The sequence below is a fragment of the Polypterus senegalus genome, chromosome 10 (assembly GCF_016835505.1).
Source record: "Polypterus senegalus isolate Bchr_013 chromosome 10, ASM1683550v1, whole genome shotgun sequence".
In the NCBI taxonomy this organism is placed as follows: domain Eukaryota; kingdom Metazoa; phylum Chordata; class Cladistia; order Polypteriformes; family Polypteridae; genus Polypterus; species Polypterus senegalus.
In genome coordinates this window covers 87,794,818-87,812,425 of record NC_053163.1, presented here as the reverse complement: position 1 = coordinate 87,812,425, position 17,608 = coordinate 87,794,818, and the positions used below count along the sequence as shown (strand labels likewise).

At 35.7% G+C, this 17,608-nt stretch overlaps 1 protein-coding gene across 5 annotated transcripts in view; it reads left to right on the top strand.

The window, feature by feature from the left end:
* Positions 1–17,608, top strand: part of gdpd2 (glycerophosphodiester phosphodiesterase domain containing 2) — a 135,019-nt gene that overhangs the window by 101,805 nt on the left and 15,606 nt on the right. For all 5 annotated transcript variants that reach the window (XM_039766124.1, XM_039766122.1, XM_039766120.1 and 2 more), the window contains 8 exons: positions 2,752–2,811; positions 2,909–3,007; positions 4,770–4,863; positions 5,558–5,712; positions 5,885–5,967; positions 9,398–9,551; positions 13,125–13,346; positions 13,676–13,824. In XM_039766124.1, the coding sequence (XP_039622058.1) occupies positions 2,752–2,811; positions 2,909–3,007; positions 4,770–4,863; positions 5,558–5,712; positions 5,885–5,967; positions 9,398–9,551; positions 13,125–13,346; positions 13,676–13,824 (1,016 nt within the window). The remainder of the gene's footprint in view (positions 1–2,751; positions 2,812–2,908; positions 3,008–4,769; positions 4,864–5,557; positions 5,713–5,884; positions 5,968–9,397; positions 9,552–13,124; positions 13,347–13,675; positions 13,825–17,608) is intronic.

The following is a 17,608-nucleotide window of genomic DNA, read 5'->3' as shown; positions in this document are numbered from 1 at the left end:
AAGGTGTTACTTCTAATTAAGTAATTGGTTAGCATAAAAAACCACACAAAGGTGTGTGAGGACTGTGCTGAGCTGTGGTCAGTCTCCCCATCCAAGGCAGGTTCCTGTTTATGTACCTTATGCTACTGTGGATGTCTATTAATGAGTACCAAACTCTGGCATTATAAATAAAATCGTTCTGAGTAAAATCTGCGAATGCTCACTTGTTGGTAGTTTACATGAAATCTATATTTGACAGTATGTGTGTAAATTTAGTACGTTGTTCATTGACTCAAACTCTGGTCTTGTAACATCCAGTGTGGCAATGGAATTTTCCTAATCATAGCTTTTTCTTTTTATATACAATACAATACAATTTTTGTTTTTATAGCCCAAAATCACACAAGGAGTGCTGCAATGGGCTTTAACAGGCCTTGCCTTTTTACAGCCCCCAGCCTTGACTCTCTAAGAAGACAAGAAAAAACTTGGAAGAAACCTTAGAAAAGGCAGGGGTGTGAAAAAAGGGGGTAAATACAACACAATACACAGAACAGAACACAAATAATCATCAATACAATATATTAGTGCAATAAAAATATTATAAGTACAGAGAATAAATCATTGGATAATATTTTTCAGTAAAGTAAATATTTTATCAAATTTAGGTGAAATGGAATTCCATAGCTGTAGTTACAGGTGTCATAAACAAGTGGATCTCTGGTAGGGGGCAGAAAGGCTCATTTGGTGCACCACACTACCACCTTTTGGAATGTTTAAGTAAATTAAAGCACACTGTAGTTTAGAGGTTCTCTAAGGGGAGGGGCTCAGTAAACTTCCAGTAGGGCCACAAAATTCATGAAAATATTTATAAAATAGCAGACAAATACTCAAATCAATAAAAATCAAACTACAGAAGGGCTTTTAAACGTATCTTTTTAAACTGGACTGCTTTATCAATATTCAAAATACTGTAGCATCTCAGTCAGGATGAAGTGTGGCTGTTGTGAGACAACTGGATCTGGCAAGGGAGGCAGATACCACCATAGAGAGCTGCTTGTCAGGTGTCAAGAATGATACTGAGAGGAACAAAGGGGTGGCACTGTGTAAAAAGGAAGGGCCAGACTTTGGGTGCGGTGATGATCACACCAGTTGGACTGAAATAGCATGCAGTTCATATGACTTATGTCTGCAGAGAAAAGAGAGGAGGGATCATGGAAACTATGGTGAGTTTAAAAGTGGAACAGAGGTGCTGGAGGTAAGACCTTGGGCCAGGCACCAGGTAGAAGACCATAAGTAAAGGAGCAAGCTACAGTATGAAACAGATAGAAAGTTCTGAATGTACTTCAGTTGCTAGGTTGTCTCTCACAACCAGAAGAGTGAGAGGGTTATGGTTATGTGTAAATAGAACTCAGTTCAGTTCCTTTTATTATTGCCTTATACTGTGATCTATTTACACTTATTAAATAAATCTCATTCTGCAAAAGACTCCTTGTTTTGTTACACTATCTTCCCAAATCAAGTACTGGGTTGCTACAATATGTTAAATGAATCCCACAACTCTTGCTAGTTTTCTCAAAGACCACCTTTTAGATTAGTTTCCTATATACTAAAGGTATAGTACTTACCTGTAGTGAGAAAGGGAATGAGCTGCTCACAATGACCCAGCAAGAAAAAATAAAAAGAAGGTGACACGCCACACTACCCTGAAAAACGTTACGGTTTTAGCATGATGGTTACATGGAGGAAATTTTACGCCATCTTCAGACACTCCACTGCTGCACTTTTTAAAGCCACACAGATGTCAGGACTGGCCAGCTTTCCATGTCTTTTCTGTCAACTTGATTGTTATATGTGGAGAAAAATGATTTTCCAGTTATATTAAACAATGCTATCTCAAAAAGAAGTAGCTTCTGTGATTAAGTTATACAAAATTGTTTACAGCAATTAATTCTGCATTTTAAAAATTACTTTTGATTTATTTTTAAAAATGCATAATACATTTATGTTTAATTTAAAAAATCGTATTTAATAAGCCAAGTGAGTAGTGAGGAGCATTTGTTGTTATTCTGCATTTTAATAATTGTTGGTTATTATTTATCTCTAAAAAATTACTGCTCATTTTATGTTATGTTTAAGAAATTCATGTATTAGTAAAATCATTTTCTTTTAACAATACCTTCTTACTGCAGTGGGCTGGCACCCTGCCTAGGGTTTGTTTCCTGCCTTGCACCCTGTGTTGGCTAGGATTGGCTCCAGCAGACCCCTGTGACCCTGTAGTTAGGATATAGCGGGTTGGAGAATTGATGGATGAATGTTAATATTGACTTCTACCTTCTTAGTTTTGCATTATGGCTTATTTTTAACAACATTTTAGCAAAAAAGTATTTGCTTTGCACATTTTCTCCAAACAACTGGATAGCAGACATGTGGATTATGCGATGAGAGAAACAAGAGATTTTTTATTTTTTTTACTTCCAATGAGATTTATCACATTGTTAACTGTTGTACATCAGTGGCTACCATAACGTTCTTTTATGTCATAAATTTCTTCCTTTTCACTCTGCATGAAACAAAAGATTAAAACTTTTCTCAGCCATCACTACAAAGTGCACAGTGTAAGTAACATATGAAAATAATATCATTTTTGGTGGAGTATTCTTTTAAAACCATAGGTAAAATCTGATCTGCGCGTAGAATCTAAGTAATTCTGCATTTTGGAAATTGGAAAAGATAGATGCGAGCAATGGTTTTATTTCTTTTTCATTTTTGTAGATTTTTGCAGTACTTCTTGTTCTGCTAAAAGAACCTCTGGTTATGCACTGCATGCACAAGGTAAGTTCAAGCTAAAGATACTTAGGGTAATCTCACAATAAAATACTGTATTATAAATGGGCAGTGGGCAGCAAAACTGACTGTGGTGTCATTGCAGGTCCTGATTACCCTGGCTCTTTTAATCTCGGTTTCTGGGATTGTTGGTCTGTGTAAAGGATGGTCTGAAGAACTGAAAACTGTCAGCATGTTTCTTAAGGTAAGGAGAAAGGTTTGTTGGGAAGATAGGTAATTAAAAAAAAAAATTGTTATGAAAATCTGTAGGGATGAAGAGACACAAAATTCATGCTATTTGTTAGTGATGAGAATTTAAAAAGGAAATACATATTCATTGCCCCTAATAATCCTCCTAGTACTCGCCATGTTCATTGAAATAATTTATTTTCAGCGCTAGTACTCTTTCTTAGTGACAGCTGGCAAATGTTAATACTACAGCAACAAATTACTCCAATCAGTCCATGTCAGCTATATATATATATATAGTGGCGAGTGGCTGGGCCCAGCCAGGATGCCTAGAAGAACCGAGTGAGGAACTATGCCTCCCCCGGACCATGACAGGGCAGCCAAGGGGGTGCCCAGATGACTGAGGAGACCTGGACATCAACACTTTCGCCACTGGCGGAATTATTACCAGGGACACTCGGAGTGCTTCCGGGTGCTCATGCAGCACTTGTGCCACACCAGGAAGTGGCACAGGAAGCTCATCAGGAGGCACCTGGAGCATGTCCGGGTGGGCATAAAAGAGGCCACCTCTCTCCGGAGTCGGGTGGAAGAGGACGGAGCTTGTGAGACAAGAGTGAAGGCTGCCCGAAGGACCACGGACTGAGCAAACTGTAAATAGTTTTGTAAATAGTAGTGTAATAAACGTGTGTGCTGTGGACCTTGCAGTGTCATGTCTGTTTGTGTTCCCGGGCTAGCTCTTACAATATATACACTTCTATTTTGACTCGATGGAGTCAACACTCCTGGCCATCCGAGTTTCATTCCAACCTAATTTGCAAATCTTGTGATCAACAGAAGATGCCATTTAATCAGACATTTGTCTCCTTGACCCTCTTTTTATTCTGCTGAAACCAGAATTCCAACTCAATTGACTACAGTGAATTAAATCTATGGCAGCAAAAAATGTAAACTATAGGATTGGCACCTTATCTTTTTGTCCTTTGACATCCTCTGCTATCGAAAGAGTATAAACTGACCCAGTATGAATGAAGTGAGAGTGCGTGTATATGCCAGTATAGTGGCTTCCTACAGTATTTGTGACCACTGAATAGTGGTGATATGAAAAACAAAGCACAGAAATCCTGGTGCTTTCTTTGAAATTTTCTGTTATTTTTTATTATAATTTGAATTCTTAGCCAACAGAGATAAGGCCTCTCTATAAATCATTTGATTATGACTCAGTACAGGATGTGATCCTCATATTCAATTTTCCATGCCTGGAGTACTTAAAGCCACTTTTTAGCTAGACATCCCTGCAAAAAGAGAATCCTCCTGCAAACCTGGTTCCATGGATGCATCCATCTTAGAATTAATTTGTTATGAGACATAGTTCTGGTTTTTATCAGAGAAAACAGATGGACTCATTCTGAGGAATCTCTAACCTCTTAAGCTTCAGTTTTACCGCTGGGTGTTGCCACAGGATGCATTATTATGCATTGAATAAAGCATTTATTGGATAATGAACCTATTCATTCCAAAGAGAAATAAAAGCATTTAATTTCATAATGTAAAATTATACATTAATTTAGAAACAAGGACTGACAGGAAATTGTTTAACAAACCACTGAAGACACTGTGTCCAATCTTGCATCATGCAAAGGAAAGTAAAGATGTTGTTTGTGGTACCTTCTTCATTTGTAAATGTACTATTGCAGTTATTCTGTATATTACAGAAAGAGGATCCATTGTTTTAAGATCACCCCAAAGCAGGCTACTAATATGATATCCCTCCTTACCAGGTGACAAGTCCCATTCTCCACATCATTGGTTCTGTTGTTGTCTGCCTTTGCAGTTTATTTGTATTCCAGCAGTTTTTTATGGCCAAAAGCAAAGGTGAGGTTATTTTTATCCTTATTGACTCCTTCTCCTTGCTTGGCTTTTCAGTTTCCATTTCATTTCTAACACTACTGATAGAGCCTGTATTGAAATATTAATGTCAGTTATTAACATTTCTGTAATATGCACTATCTTCCTGTACTCATTTTGACTCATGACAGGAAACCTCCTTCCACTTAAATGGCTTTCTCTTATTTTAACTTCTAGCTTTGTGGTTTACCGTAATGGTACTACTAGTTCATTATTTGTAGAAATAGCAGCAGAAATAGAGAACATTAAAAGTAAATGCACTTGAATTCTTTTTACGATTTTATCTCAAACAAGAATGTTTGCACTGTCATCATGGCCTAATGGTTTAAGTGTTATATTAAACTTCACCTGGGAAAATAACTGTTTGTTACACTTTAACTCTTCCTCAGTATTTTATCCCAGGTTGTAAATTGTCATTTTTCAGCTCAGGCAATGACATTGCATGAAAGACAGCTGATTGTTTTGACAAATAATAAGAATAGTGTGAAAAAAGGCAGTAACCATCTGGTCAAATGTGTCATATTTATCTTTATGCTGGTAGAGTCTCTTCAGGGCATGTACTGTAACAAACCTCTTTTAGAAATGCTTTGGAGCCCATAGCTCACAGTATATATTTTATACTAATATTCCCTCATTATTGAACATTTTGCATCCTTTATAGTTTCAAAGGTTTTCATCATGCTCACTTACCTGATCATTGTGGCAGCGGTCTTCCTGTTTCCATGCTACCTGGAATTTTTGGAAATTTCATCTCCTTGTCTGCAAGAAAACATACCAAGGAAACCAGCACTGATTGGCCATCGAGGATTATCAATGGTGAGTCTAATGTGCCATTCTTCTGTAGTGTGTTTTTTTGTATAAAATGACTCAAAACTGCATTTGTATAAAAAAAATGTAAGGTCAGATCCACTGTAAGATTTCAATCTTAAAGCATCATTGATTTGGAATGTAAACATTTTTTAACAAGACTATCTGTTTACCTTATCAGATGGCACCTGAAAATACAATGATGTCATTCCAGAAGAGTGTGAATTGTGGTGTTGTTGCATTTGAAACAGATGTTCTGATCAGGTAGGGGTAAAATGATACTAATAACTTGTTATTATTATATAGTGTTCCTTAGAAAGAACTAGCTTATATTGCTGCAAAATCTAGAAAAGGCAAATTATTAACAAATATAGTTTTCAGTCAGATTGTGTTGTCTTTTTTCCCATTTGTTTTGGAACTTGTTAGGTAAAATGACCAGGAAGAAAATATTTCCATTAAAAGAGCATATCAATGAGACAATTGGCAATTGAGCGATATGGAAAACTTTTGTTAAAATGCTAACCAGAAATCAGAAAAGCAGTATTATGAACCTGTAATTCTGAAATAATCACATACCTTTAATTGTTTTGCAAAATCTCTTTCCTTTATATTTTAGGTAAAGATCACATGAGCAGTTATTGCAACCACTCGCCCTTAAATTAAGATTTCATCTGACTGATGCATGTGCAGCACCACTGCAGCCATAGGAAAGCAGTCATAGACAGAAAAGGAGCCATGACAATTAATGTCATCCCAATAAGTGACCAAAATGTGATTAATAATTTAAAATATAAAATGTTCTATAAAATGCACAATTAGTACATAATCAGCAGATTAGGCTTCATTTCCTGTAGTGCTGTGGTAACCGTTATCAATAAGTGCTGTCATGGATGGCAATTTAAACTGTATACATTATATTAAAAAATAAAAAGACAGAACTGCTATGTCAGTTGCTGCAAGTTAGAATAGCAACCATAAAAACAGAAACACAATATACAGAATGGAGCACCCAAGAAAGTCAAAATGCCACCTCAAAATGAATAATTAATAAAAGTAAATAGTGTTTCTTGTTTAACTATGGGTTTTTCCTGTGCATTGTTTTCATGTCAGCACTCACTTTTTTTTTAATGTTAGCTGTTATTTTGTTTATTTTTCAAATCACCATTGTGGGTGCCACTATTTTATGGATTGTTGTGGATGGTTAATAATAAGCCACTTGCTAAAGTATGTCAACCAGAATTTGTGGTTTGTGACATCAGCAGGTCACCAGTATTCAAGACGGCAATTTGCCAGTCCTGCTCTTCCAAGTTTCTGGACTAAAATCACTTGTGTTAAAAGAGTTACCATATTTCAAGGCTCTGAAATTTGACATTTTTTTGACTTACAAGTTGTGATTCTGGTTAGAATTTAGGGCATTGGTTATTTGATTTTGACTTTCTGGTTTTAGATCTCTGCCTGTTTTGGCTTAATTTCGTGGCCCAACTATGTTAAAAAATGTTTTATCTGCTGTCATTTTTGCCAGAAGAATATGTACAAAAGGTAATAAATTCCAGATATTTATGACACTAAAAACTATAAATCAATTGGAGCATGCGTTTCAAATCTTTCCAAGAAAGAAAAAAAACATTTTATTTTTGTTATTGAGATAAACTACAAGAGATTTAAAAGTGAGTCACTCATCAGTTGAAAAACCAATTGAGGTTAATGTAATTTCTTATGCTAGGAGAATTTTTTTAGACAGATCAAGAGAAGAGATGTAGTCAAAGTGAGACAAAGGTCAAAATACAAAGCAAAAATATTAGCCGGGAAAAAAAGCCAAGCTCAAAAACAAAAATTGCTTATAAGGATTGATTATATTAGCAAAGAGAACACATAAATGTTGGAGTATATCCGAAAACTTGGATTGCTTTGAATGGTGAACATTTAATCCGTCACATAGTTAGCACTAGGATCATAACCTCCATTGTTCTGACCCGCAGCCATGTCTAAATGATGGGTAACCGAAACGTCAAAGCCTGTGATCAACAAAATCCCGGATGAAACAGCACAAATAGATTTACAAGACCTAAACAATAGATTACAACAAGTAATACAGTAAATGTGAAAAACAGATTCCTTGATTGAATAAAAAAACTAACAAAATGGAGTCTCAAATTGCACAAAGCAATAACTAATAACAAATTAATATTTTACTAAATATGTACTTTATTACAATTTCAAAAGATCCCCTGGTTTGGACTTTGCTGGTTAGTGATTAAAAGAACTAAGAATAATCTAAAAATCAAATGAAAATGTTAGGTTTGTATAAGCAAAAAAACTGTGTCCTGTGGAAAAAAAATGCTGCATTATATAAAGAAAAATATAAAGAGGTCATTGTATGTAGTAGAGAGATTAAGGAAGTTGAACAAAAAGTGAAACTTTAGTGTTTGGTTACAAAACAACTTGGAGCGAAAATGATGGTGCTTAACAGAGAAATGTAAAGATGCAGAGATCATGGAGGCATGGGTGTTGGACACATAGTGGGAATCAACTGTGTCAAGAAGTAAAGACATCTAGTATCAGGGATATCAAAAGAGAACCTTGACAGACTGTTCAGGCAGTCTTTTTTAATTTGGATCTTGACTGCCTGGCTTTATTTCTAACTTTTACCACTTAAGAGGTCCTCTCTACACATTTCAGAAAGTACTCTCTGGGTGTGTTCCTAATAATGAATTCTGGGTGTCTCCTTACAATAAAACTTGGTTTAGAATACTTTACTAGTGATAACCACTGTTCTGGAATTTCAGTTTTTGTTTTATTTAGCATCCAAGTTATTTAGCCCCTGTTACTCTAATTAAAAGAAAGAGTGATATTGTGGACAATGATAAACAATAATCATTTTTTGATGAAAATATAGTATAAAATAATATTCTCAAACTTGCATAATCAAATTCAGGGTCACATAGGGGTGAGGTCTAATAAACATATCTCATGATAAGAGGAATTTAACTAAAAATAAAATAAGTAAATAAGAATGTACCACACTTTTCTGTGCTATTGTGAAAAGAGAAGTATAAAAAACTCCTGAAAACTCAGGTTCACAGATCTTGCATCAAGTAAACATGTCACAAATTAAGTTATATATTGTAAAACACTTGGTGGTAGTTAATTGTAATTGTTAGGGCTTGTAATGAAAGCTTATCTTAGTGTTTCACTCCATCCTAAAATAAAAAGTGCAAAAAGAATCATCATGAAAAAAAAAATATTAATCAAAGAGGAGAAGAAATAAGAGAATTGTTCTTCAGAATAAAAGAGACATAAAGATGTGTTGATTCCAAGCATTTTATCTGTGAGAGTTTATGAACTGGCACCCCAAGTCTCTCTCTTTCTCACCTCCTTTTGTTCTCACTCTGTCTACATCACTCTCACTGTGATCCTTCTTCACAGTTCTCAACTGAAGGAAACCTTATGCAGTCACACAGTGGCACACATTGGTGGTCGCTGTCAATATGGATTTCACTTTCTTTACCCAGTCTCTGCTGGGTCTTTCTGATTCTTCCATGCCATTCTTGTCACCCTCTATTTTTGAATAATATCTAAAATACTGCCTTATGAGGCTCTTTTCCATCTGTATATTTAACAAATGCAGATATAATTACATGTGAAGACAACTTTTCTAATGGTCCATATGTCTCACTCTTATTTTATTGCTTAGCTTTGATGGTGTTCCTTTTTTGATGCATGATGATAAATCTCTGAAAAGAACAACAGATGTAGAGTCAAAATTAAAAGAACAAAAGGACAAAGAAAGTTCTTGTTTTACCTGGAAAGATCTGCAGACTCTCAATGCTGGAACATGGTTTGTAGAGGTGAGTCTGCTCCCTTTAGTGTGGAACAAATTATAACATTAAAGGTGATAAAAAGATTTTAAAAAAATAGTCAAGACCATGACCAAAGTGATGTTAGTTGACGGTACTGTACAATTGCTTTCTTATCAAAAGAGGTACAAAACATGGATGTGGTACTTCATTCAGCAAACATTGCAAGCCACTGAATTGGTGGAGCAGGAGAAGGAGAAGACCCTATTAACAATTCTCATTTGATGTGCTGTTAAAAGGGCCACACAGGTTCTGACATGCAGCACCATCTTCAGCATTGCATTCCCAACACTTTCTCTTGATTGACTGCCACTGAATCTTTCAGTTGTTTGAGTGAGAAAAGTGCTATATAAATGAAAATAATAATAATTATTATTCCTTCATTTACAAGTCCATTAGATTTGTTAAACTGCCTTTCTCTTGTCAGTACCTCTAGACAGATCTATCTTTGCGTTCCTAAGATACTTATCCTCTTGTTCGCAGTGTTTAATTAAATATTCTAGGAACCTTCTGCTCTCTAACAACTTGCACTTTAGGTTTCTTCCCCAATATAAATGGGTCTGTGAGTGGGTTCTATAACAGACTGGTGTCATGTCTTACTTCTTATGCTTCTGGGGTGGGCTCTGTTCTCATGTGACCCTGCTTTGGAACAAGCAAAGGAAGTGTTGATGAATAGATAGATGTATGGGTTGGCACTGAGACAGGCCATGGCTCCTGATGATTATTTAATCAAAAAGATAGGTTCATAAGATCAGTGTTTTAAAGGATCTAACACTGTATACTGGAATTACCTCTTACCTCTTAAAGTATAATGTAATATATATATATATATTTTTTTTTTTTTTTATTTATTAATTTTATTACAATCAATACATAGCAATCAAGTTTTTACAAAAAAAAAGAATTATGCTAAGAACAGATCGATCCCCACCCTTGAGAGAGAGAGCAAGCCAAACGTGTAAAATTTAAGGCTTGTAAAATACCTAAATCAACAAATTCTCTGTGCTTTATAAACTCATTTCAAAATATTACTGATTAGATCCTGCCATGTTTTGAAAAAAGTCTGTACAGATCCTCTAACTGAGTATTTGATTTTTTCCAATTTTAAATAATATAACACATCAGTTTCCCACTGACTTAAAGAGGAGAGTTTGGGTTCTTCCAGTTTATCAGAATAAGTCTGCGTGCCAACAGTGTAGTGAATGCAATCACAATTTGTTTGTCTTTCTCCACTTTAAGACCCTCTGGAAGAACCCCAAACACAGCTGTTAATGGGTTAGGAGGGATTGTGAGTCCAAGGCTGTCTGAGAGGTAATTAAAATTTTTGTCCAGAATAATGTTAATTTGGAGCAGGCCCAGAACATGTGACCTAGTGAGGCTGGGGCTTGGTTGCAACGTTCGCAGGTTGGATCATGCCCTGGAAACATTTTGAGAGTTTTAGTCGAGACAGATGTGCTCGATATATAATTTTGAGTTGTATAATTGTATGCTTTGCATATGGAGCTTGAGTGAATTCTCTGCATTGCTACTTTCCACTCCTTTTCTGATATATTAATTGAGAGGTCATTTTCCCAGTGTCCTCTTGGATCTTTGAAAGGAAGGGATTGTAAAAGGATTTTATATATTGTAGAGATGGAGTCTAACTCCTTGAAATTGAGCAATAATTTTTCCAGCGTGGATGAGGGTGCAAGATGAGGAAAATCTGGAAGGTTCTGTTTAACAAAGTTCCTGATTTGAAGATAGTGAAAGAAATTTGTAGCTGGAATGTTAAATTTGGAATGTAATTGTTCATAGGATGCAAAGACGTTGTCTATATAAAGATCTCTAAGCAAGTTAATTCCAAATTTTTTCCAGATATTAAAACTGCATATGTTTGTGAGGGTTGAAAGAGGTGGTTCTTTTGCAGGGTGCCACAGAAAGAAGCTTCTCCGTCTTAAAATGCTTTCTACATTGGTTCCAGATTCTAAGTGAGTGGAGCACAATTGGGTTATTAGTGTATTGCCGATAACGTGTGTTTATTGGAGCACAGAGCAGGAATACAAAGAAGTACTGCAGGATTTTACTTCTATTGCGGTCCATGCCTGTATATGTTCTTCTATTTGTGTCCAGGTTCTTATCGACTGTATATTTGCCGCCCAGTAATAAAACTGGAAGTTAGGTAGAGCCATGCCGCCTTCTGCCTTTTGTCTTTGTAGGGTCGCTCTTTTGATGCGTGGATGTTTAGAATTCCAAATAAATGAGGTTATTGTTGAATCTAATTGCTTAAAGAACGATTTATTAATGTATATTGGTATGTTTTGAAATAAAAAAAGGAGCTTAGGAAGAATATTCATCTTAACAGTGTTAATTCTTCCAGCTAGTGTGAGATGAAGGGTTGACCATCTATGCAAGTCTTGTTTAATTTTTTCCATGCAGACAACGAAATTTTGTTGATATAGAGCTTTATGTTTACCCCGAGGTATTTAAACTGTTCTGCAATGATAAAAGGAAGGGTGTCTAATCTAATATTATATGCTTGCGAATTCACCGGAAAGAGTACACTTTTATTCAGATTAATTCTGAGACCAGAGAGCTTTTGAAATTCTGTGAGTGCTGCTAAGACTGCAGGCACAGAATTTTCTGGGTCCGATATATACAGTACCATGTCATCTGCATATAATGAGATTTTCTGTTCCAGTCCTTCTCTGCTAATCCCCTTTATCTGATCAGTATTTCGACAATGTATTGCCAGTGGTTCAATGGCAATTGCAAACAGCAGTGGTGACAAAGGGCATCCTTGTCTTGTGCCACGTTCTAGTTTAAAGTAGTCTGAGCAAATGTTATTGATGCAAACTGAAGCTTCTGGGTTAGTATACAGTGATTTAATCCATGCACAAATGTTCGGGCCAAACCCAAACTTCTCCAAAATAGTAAAAAGGTATTTCCATTCAATCATGTCGAATGCTTTTTCTGCATCCAATGATAATAATATTTCTGGGGTGTTTGATTTAATTGGTGAGTATATTACATTAAACAGGCGTCGAAGATTTGAAGATAAGTGTCGGCCCCTAATAAATCCAGTTTGGTCTTGTGATATTACCGAGGGAGCACTTTCTCCATCCTTCTAGCTATGATTTTAGAGAGTATTTTAACGTCGTTATTCAGAAGTGAAATTGGTCTGTATGATGCACATTGTAATAAGTCCTTATTTTGTTTTGGAAAGACAGTGATTAGTGCTTGGCGAAAGGTTTGTGGAAGAGATTGGTTATCTCTGGCTTCTGTAAATGTTGCTAATAGGAGGGGAGCTAGCTGAGCGGAGAATTTCTTGTAAAACTCTGCAGGGTAGCCGTCATAATGTAAACCTGTTTATATTTTATTATATTAAAATAATGATGACGAAATGAAGAATTGAATCTCTACACAGATGCAACAATTGTCATCTATTTGCATCTGGCCTGTCTTTGTTCAGATTTGCGTTAAGTGGAAGGCTACAACATAGCACATTGTTTGGTGCAAACTCTCTGTAAGTGGCAGTCATTTTAGGTAGGTGGATCATAAACTGCTAACTTGTATTCTGTGTTTCAGAGGGACCCATTCTATACTGTCTCCTCTCTATCAGAGGCAGATAAAACTGAAGCAAGGAATCAGAGTATCCCAAAACTGACAGAGCTTCTGGATCTGGCTAATCAACATAATATATCTGTGATCTTTGACATCAAAAATATGTGCGCATGTCACCCATATTACACAAACTACACCGCTCAAATAGTTGAGACCATCAACAATTCCGGGATTCAAGAAGAACTGGTGAGTGAGGTTTTCCTATAAAACAAATCATTCTCACTCTCAGGGAGGTTTGTGTTTACGGCAGAAATGTCTTCTTTTAGGTTTATCACAGATGTTCAGGTAAGCAAATAAACCACAAAAAATGAAGCAGGGTGGCACAGTGCTTAGCGCTGCTGCCTCGTGGCTCTAGGAGACTCAATTTGAATACGAGTCAAGTAGCAGTGTCCTTAAAAATGAATGGATCTCTTGTTTTTTCATACACCTTCTATTGATCATTCATAATTTTCGAAATCTGAAAAGCTATTAATGCATTATGTGGTCAGGATTCTTAAATATCTTTGCCTCCACAGGTATGGTGGCTGCCCAGTAATTACAGATCAATGGTGAAAAAAAAGGCTCCAGGGTTCAAGCAGGTTTATGGCACTGAGCGTGAAATGAAGAATGATGGTGGCAATCGGCTTAATATGAAATATAGCGAACTGGATTCCGAGGAAATTATGTGAGCACTTTATACTATATTGTGGTAGGGAAAGAGACTTTTGATTACACAGGACTGTAACTCCACTTCAGTTGTCAAAATAGCAACCTCAGGCCACAATACACTGAGAGCTCAGCCCATTGGATTTGTAATAACGAAGACATTTGTCAGATCTCTAGTCCAGCTTTGGAAATGTCCAGTGTAGGCAGTGAAATTGAGCTAAGCTAAAATTGAAAGGAAAATCGCTCTTCCACCCATTACTAATGGAGAGGCCTTTAGGGCCATTTATCTCCAGATATTAAACAGATAGGAGAGCTGTTAGTGTGTTGATATATCAGAGGCATGAAGAGCACTAAAAAGCAGGCTTAAGTAACTGAATTGCCTCTTTGATTACAGACTGCTGTTCCATAAGAGGCATACAGTATGTTTGAAAAATCTGTATATTAATTTCATGAATCCACTTTTTAATGAAAGGGTCTTGGGGAATTAAATCATTTCAAAGCTGAACCAATCAGGGATGGCCCACCAGTCCGCCATAGGGCATATGTTTACTCACTGATACTGGGCTATTTTAACCTCTTAATTAACTTGATGTGACTTACACATCTTTGATGTATTGAGGAAACATGCAGAACATTGGGAGAATTTAAATGGCTACTGGAAAAATATGAAAAACTCAAGATAACAGTGTTCACCCAGATCATCGAAGCTTTAAGGCAACAAAGCTAACCACTCTACCACCATTCTGGGTCACTCAAATAAATATTTTCAATAAAACATTTTGCCCAAGGATTCCACTTTGCATATAATATTTCAATGTTGCACTGCTTGGTGGGTTGTCAAATCCAAATAGATTTTCATTTGCAAATGTTCCAACACCATTTTCAGTTCAGATATTTTTGAGTATATATAATACATTTTTCAGCACAAATAAACATTATTATAGAGCTTAGCAGTAATGTGTAATGTGTTGGCTAAATAATTATTTGGAAAGTAGTTAAATCATTTGCAACATAAAAAGAAAAATAAACTTTAGAGTTCCTCATAAAACCAATAACAGCCCTACATTCGTCAGTGCATACAGTACATTTTCTGAAACTTTCTTCTACATTATAAGATGATGTTGAGCCGGCGTCCATCATGAGCAGTGTTAATGCTGACAATAAATTTTGATTACATTTTAATCTTCTAACTAAATTGCATTTTAGTTTTAGTCAGATTGTTATCATTAGTCTTACTCGACAAAAACAAAATTAATTTGAGTTGACAAAAAGTTAGTTTTATTCATTTTAAAGTAAAATAGTCAAAACAGTCAAAATCAGATGAGTATCTTGTTTAACGGGTGATTATGCACAGTAGATACTACTGTATACGTCTAAACTGTAATAATTAACATGCACCCTAATGAGCCAAAGCACATGTAGGTATAAAAGGAATAGTAGGTTTAGAAAGAATATTCTCCATAAGATCTTCTGACAGCTCTGATCTGTCATCACAATGTTTCTGGCCCTCAACATCCCAAAAAAGGCAGGACCCAGCAGTACACATTGAATGTTACTCGCATCAGTCAGAAAAGGCAAGCTCATTCAATTAAAAAAAAAAAAAGTAAACAAGAGAGCCTTTCAGCAACTTCGATTCAACCATTTTTAATGTAGAAAATGCATCTTACATACAGCAAAAACTAATGAAGTAAATGCGTTTTCGCTTTCTTGTAGCAGAAAAATTGTCCATGAGAACACAATAACAGTTCTATGAGTTTCTGTTCATTTTAACAAAATCACCTTGTTTCAGTATGACACTTGCCCATCCACAAGTGAGATCCCCTGTGACACAAAAGACTCTTTCTACAAAAGCCTGGGAGGCTGGCATGACCAAGAGGTCCAGAGCAGAAGGTTTTGTGAGTGGTTTACAGTGTCACTTTGCTGAGGGTGGAGTTAGAGCTCCTCCTTCCTTTAAGAAAATGAATACATCATAATATAAAAAAAATATATGTGGATATATCTTGCAGTATAAAGTGAAATATATGCAGTCCAAATTCATATTTTTAACATTATATTTACAATATAAACATATATCTTCCTTAATATATTGTAACAAACTTATTTGAAAATATATTGCGTATACTGTAAGCATCCAATATATTGTATAGTATAACTTTTATTTACAATATATTTAAAACTATGTTGTAATATATATGTTTTACAGCATATTATCCTACTATTTTAAAATATATTGCAATATACAAAAACTGTAATATTTTACATATTTTGCAATATATGTCAGTAAACTGAAGATACTATAGTATAGTTATCCTTAATGTATATTGTAACTTATTTTTAAATATATTTAAAATATATTCATATTGGAAGCACTATATTTTTTAAAATATATTTTAAACTAGCTGTCCCCTGTAGACGTAAAACAAGACAGTGAGGAGGGCCCTGCCTGGCTCCCTACTCTTGACATCATGCTTCGCCCTCAGCCTCTGTCTCAGATTAGCATGAATATATCGCTCCTGCAAGCAAACTATGATTCTTAGCGCGATGAGAGAAGCCGCAAAATCAACCAGAATGTTCAAGCAAATTCTACAAAAAAGTCTGATCTAAATCCATTAAGTAGTTTTCTCATTCGCTAGCTAAGCGGATGTAAGATACACCCCGAGGATGGCGTGTGAGTGAGGATGGCTCTGCCCCCCTCCCCTCGGCCCGCTGCGTCTCTCTCAGATTTGTGCAAATAACTTGGTACCGAAAGGGAACTATGACGCGATGAGTGAGTTCACAAAATTAACCAGAATGTTCAAGCAAATTATAGAAAAAAAAACGATCTAAATCCATTAAGTAGTTCTCTTGTGAAAAGCAGGCAGACATACATACAGACAGACGTTGGATGTTATATATATAGGGATGTATTTCATTTTTGTAAGGCAATACCTACATATAATGATACCATGTTCCCCTTATTCCATAAGTCTAATAGCTTTTTATGCCCGAGAAAAGCGTTGGCCGAAATAGTGAACTGGAATAGGTTTCTGACTGACACACAGCCCGGACTGCCGTCATCCAATTAGAAGCATGCATACACCTTGTTAAAAGTGACCACTGCATTCTTGCTGGTTACTGGTTGGTGGGCCAAGTCATGTTAAGTAGAGATTTTGTGGTTATGTTCTGTTTTACGCTGCACATTACTTATTATCGAGTTGTTTGTTTGCAATATTTTAGTAAATGCTAATTTTAAAAGCATTCATCTTAGTTTTCATCTTTAAAAGCATATTTTATTTAATTTTTGTTTTGTTGTTGTCACTGAAAAATATAGTTAACAAGTATTTTTCTTCCTAATTTCTGTTAATGAAATTAACATTGATCATGGAAACACCTTATTCAAGATCAAGTTAAAATCCATCCGCCAGCAATTAAATTTAAGTCCATGGAGGCTTGAAGCAACATTACTAACACTATGCCATCCAAAATAAGAGGAGGATGACATTTTTCAAAAAATAGTGGTTTACACTGAAACAACATTGACCTGCAATAGTATGAGAATGAACTGATTACAGCTCTATGTTACATTCAAGTACATGTGTAGAACTAATATAAATACATGTGTACAAAATGCAATAAGTAGACTTGTGTAGAAAATGACGTAAAGAGACATATGTGTATAAAGAGGCACATGTGTGGAAACAATATAAAGAAACATGTTATTGTAAAGGGTGAGGCCAGGAAGTGTCAGGACGTTGGGGTTCAAAGGTGGAAGTCTTATTTGAGGATTACTTGTGTTCTGTTCTGTGTATTGTATTGTGTTTACC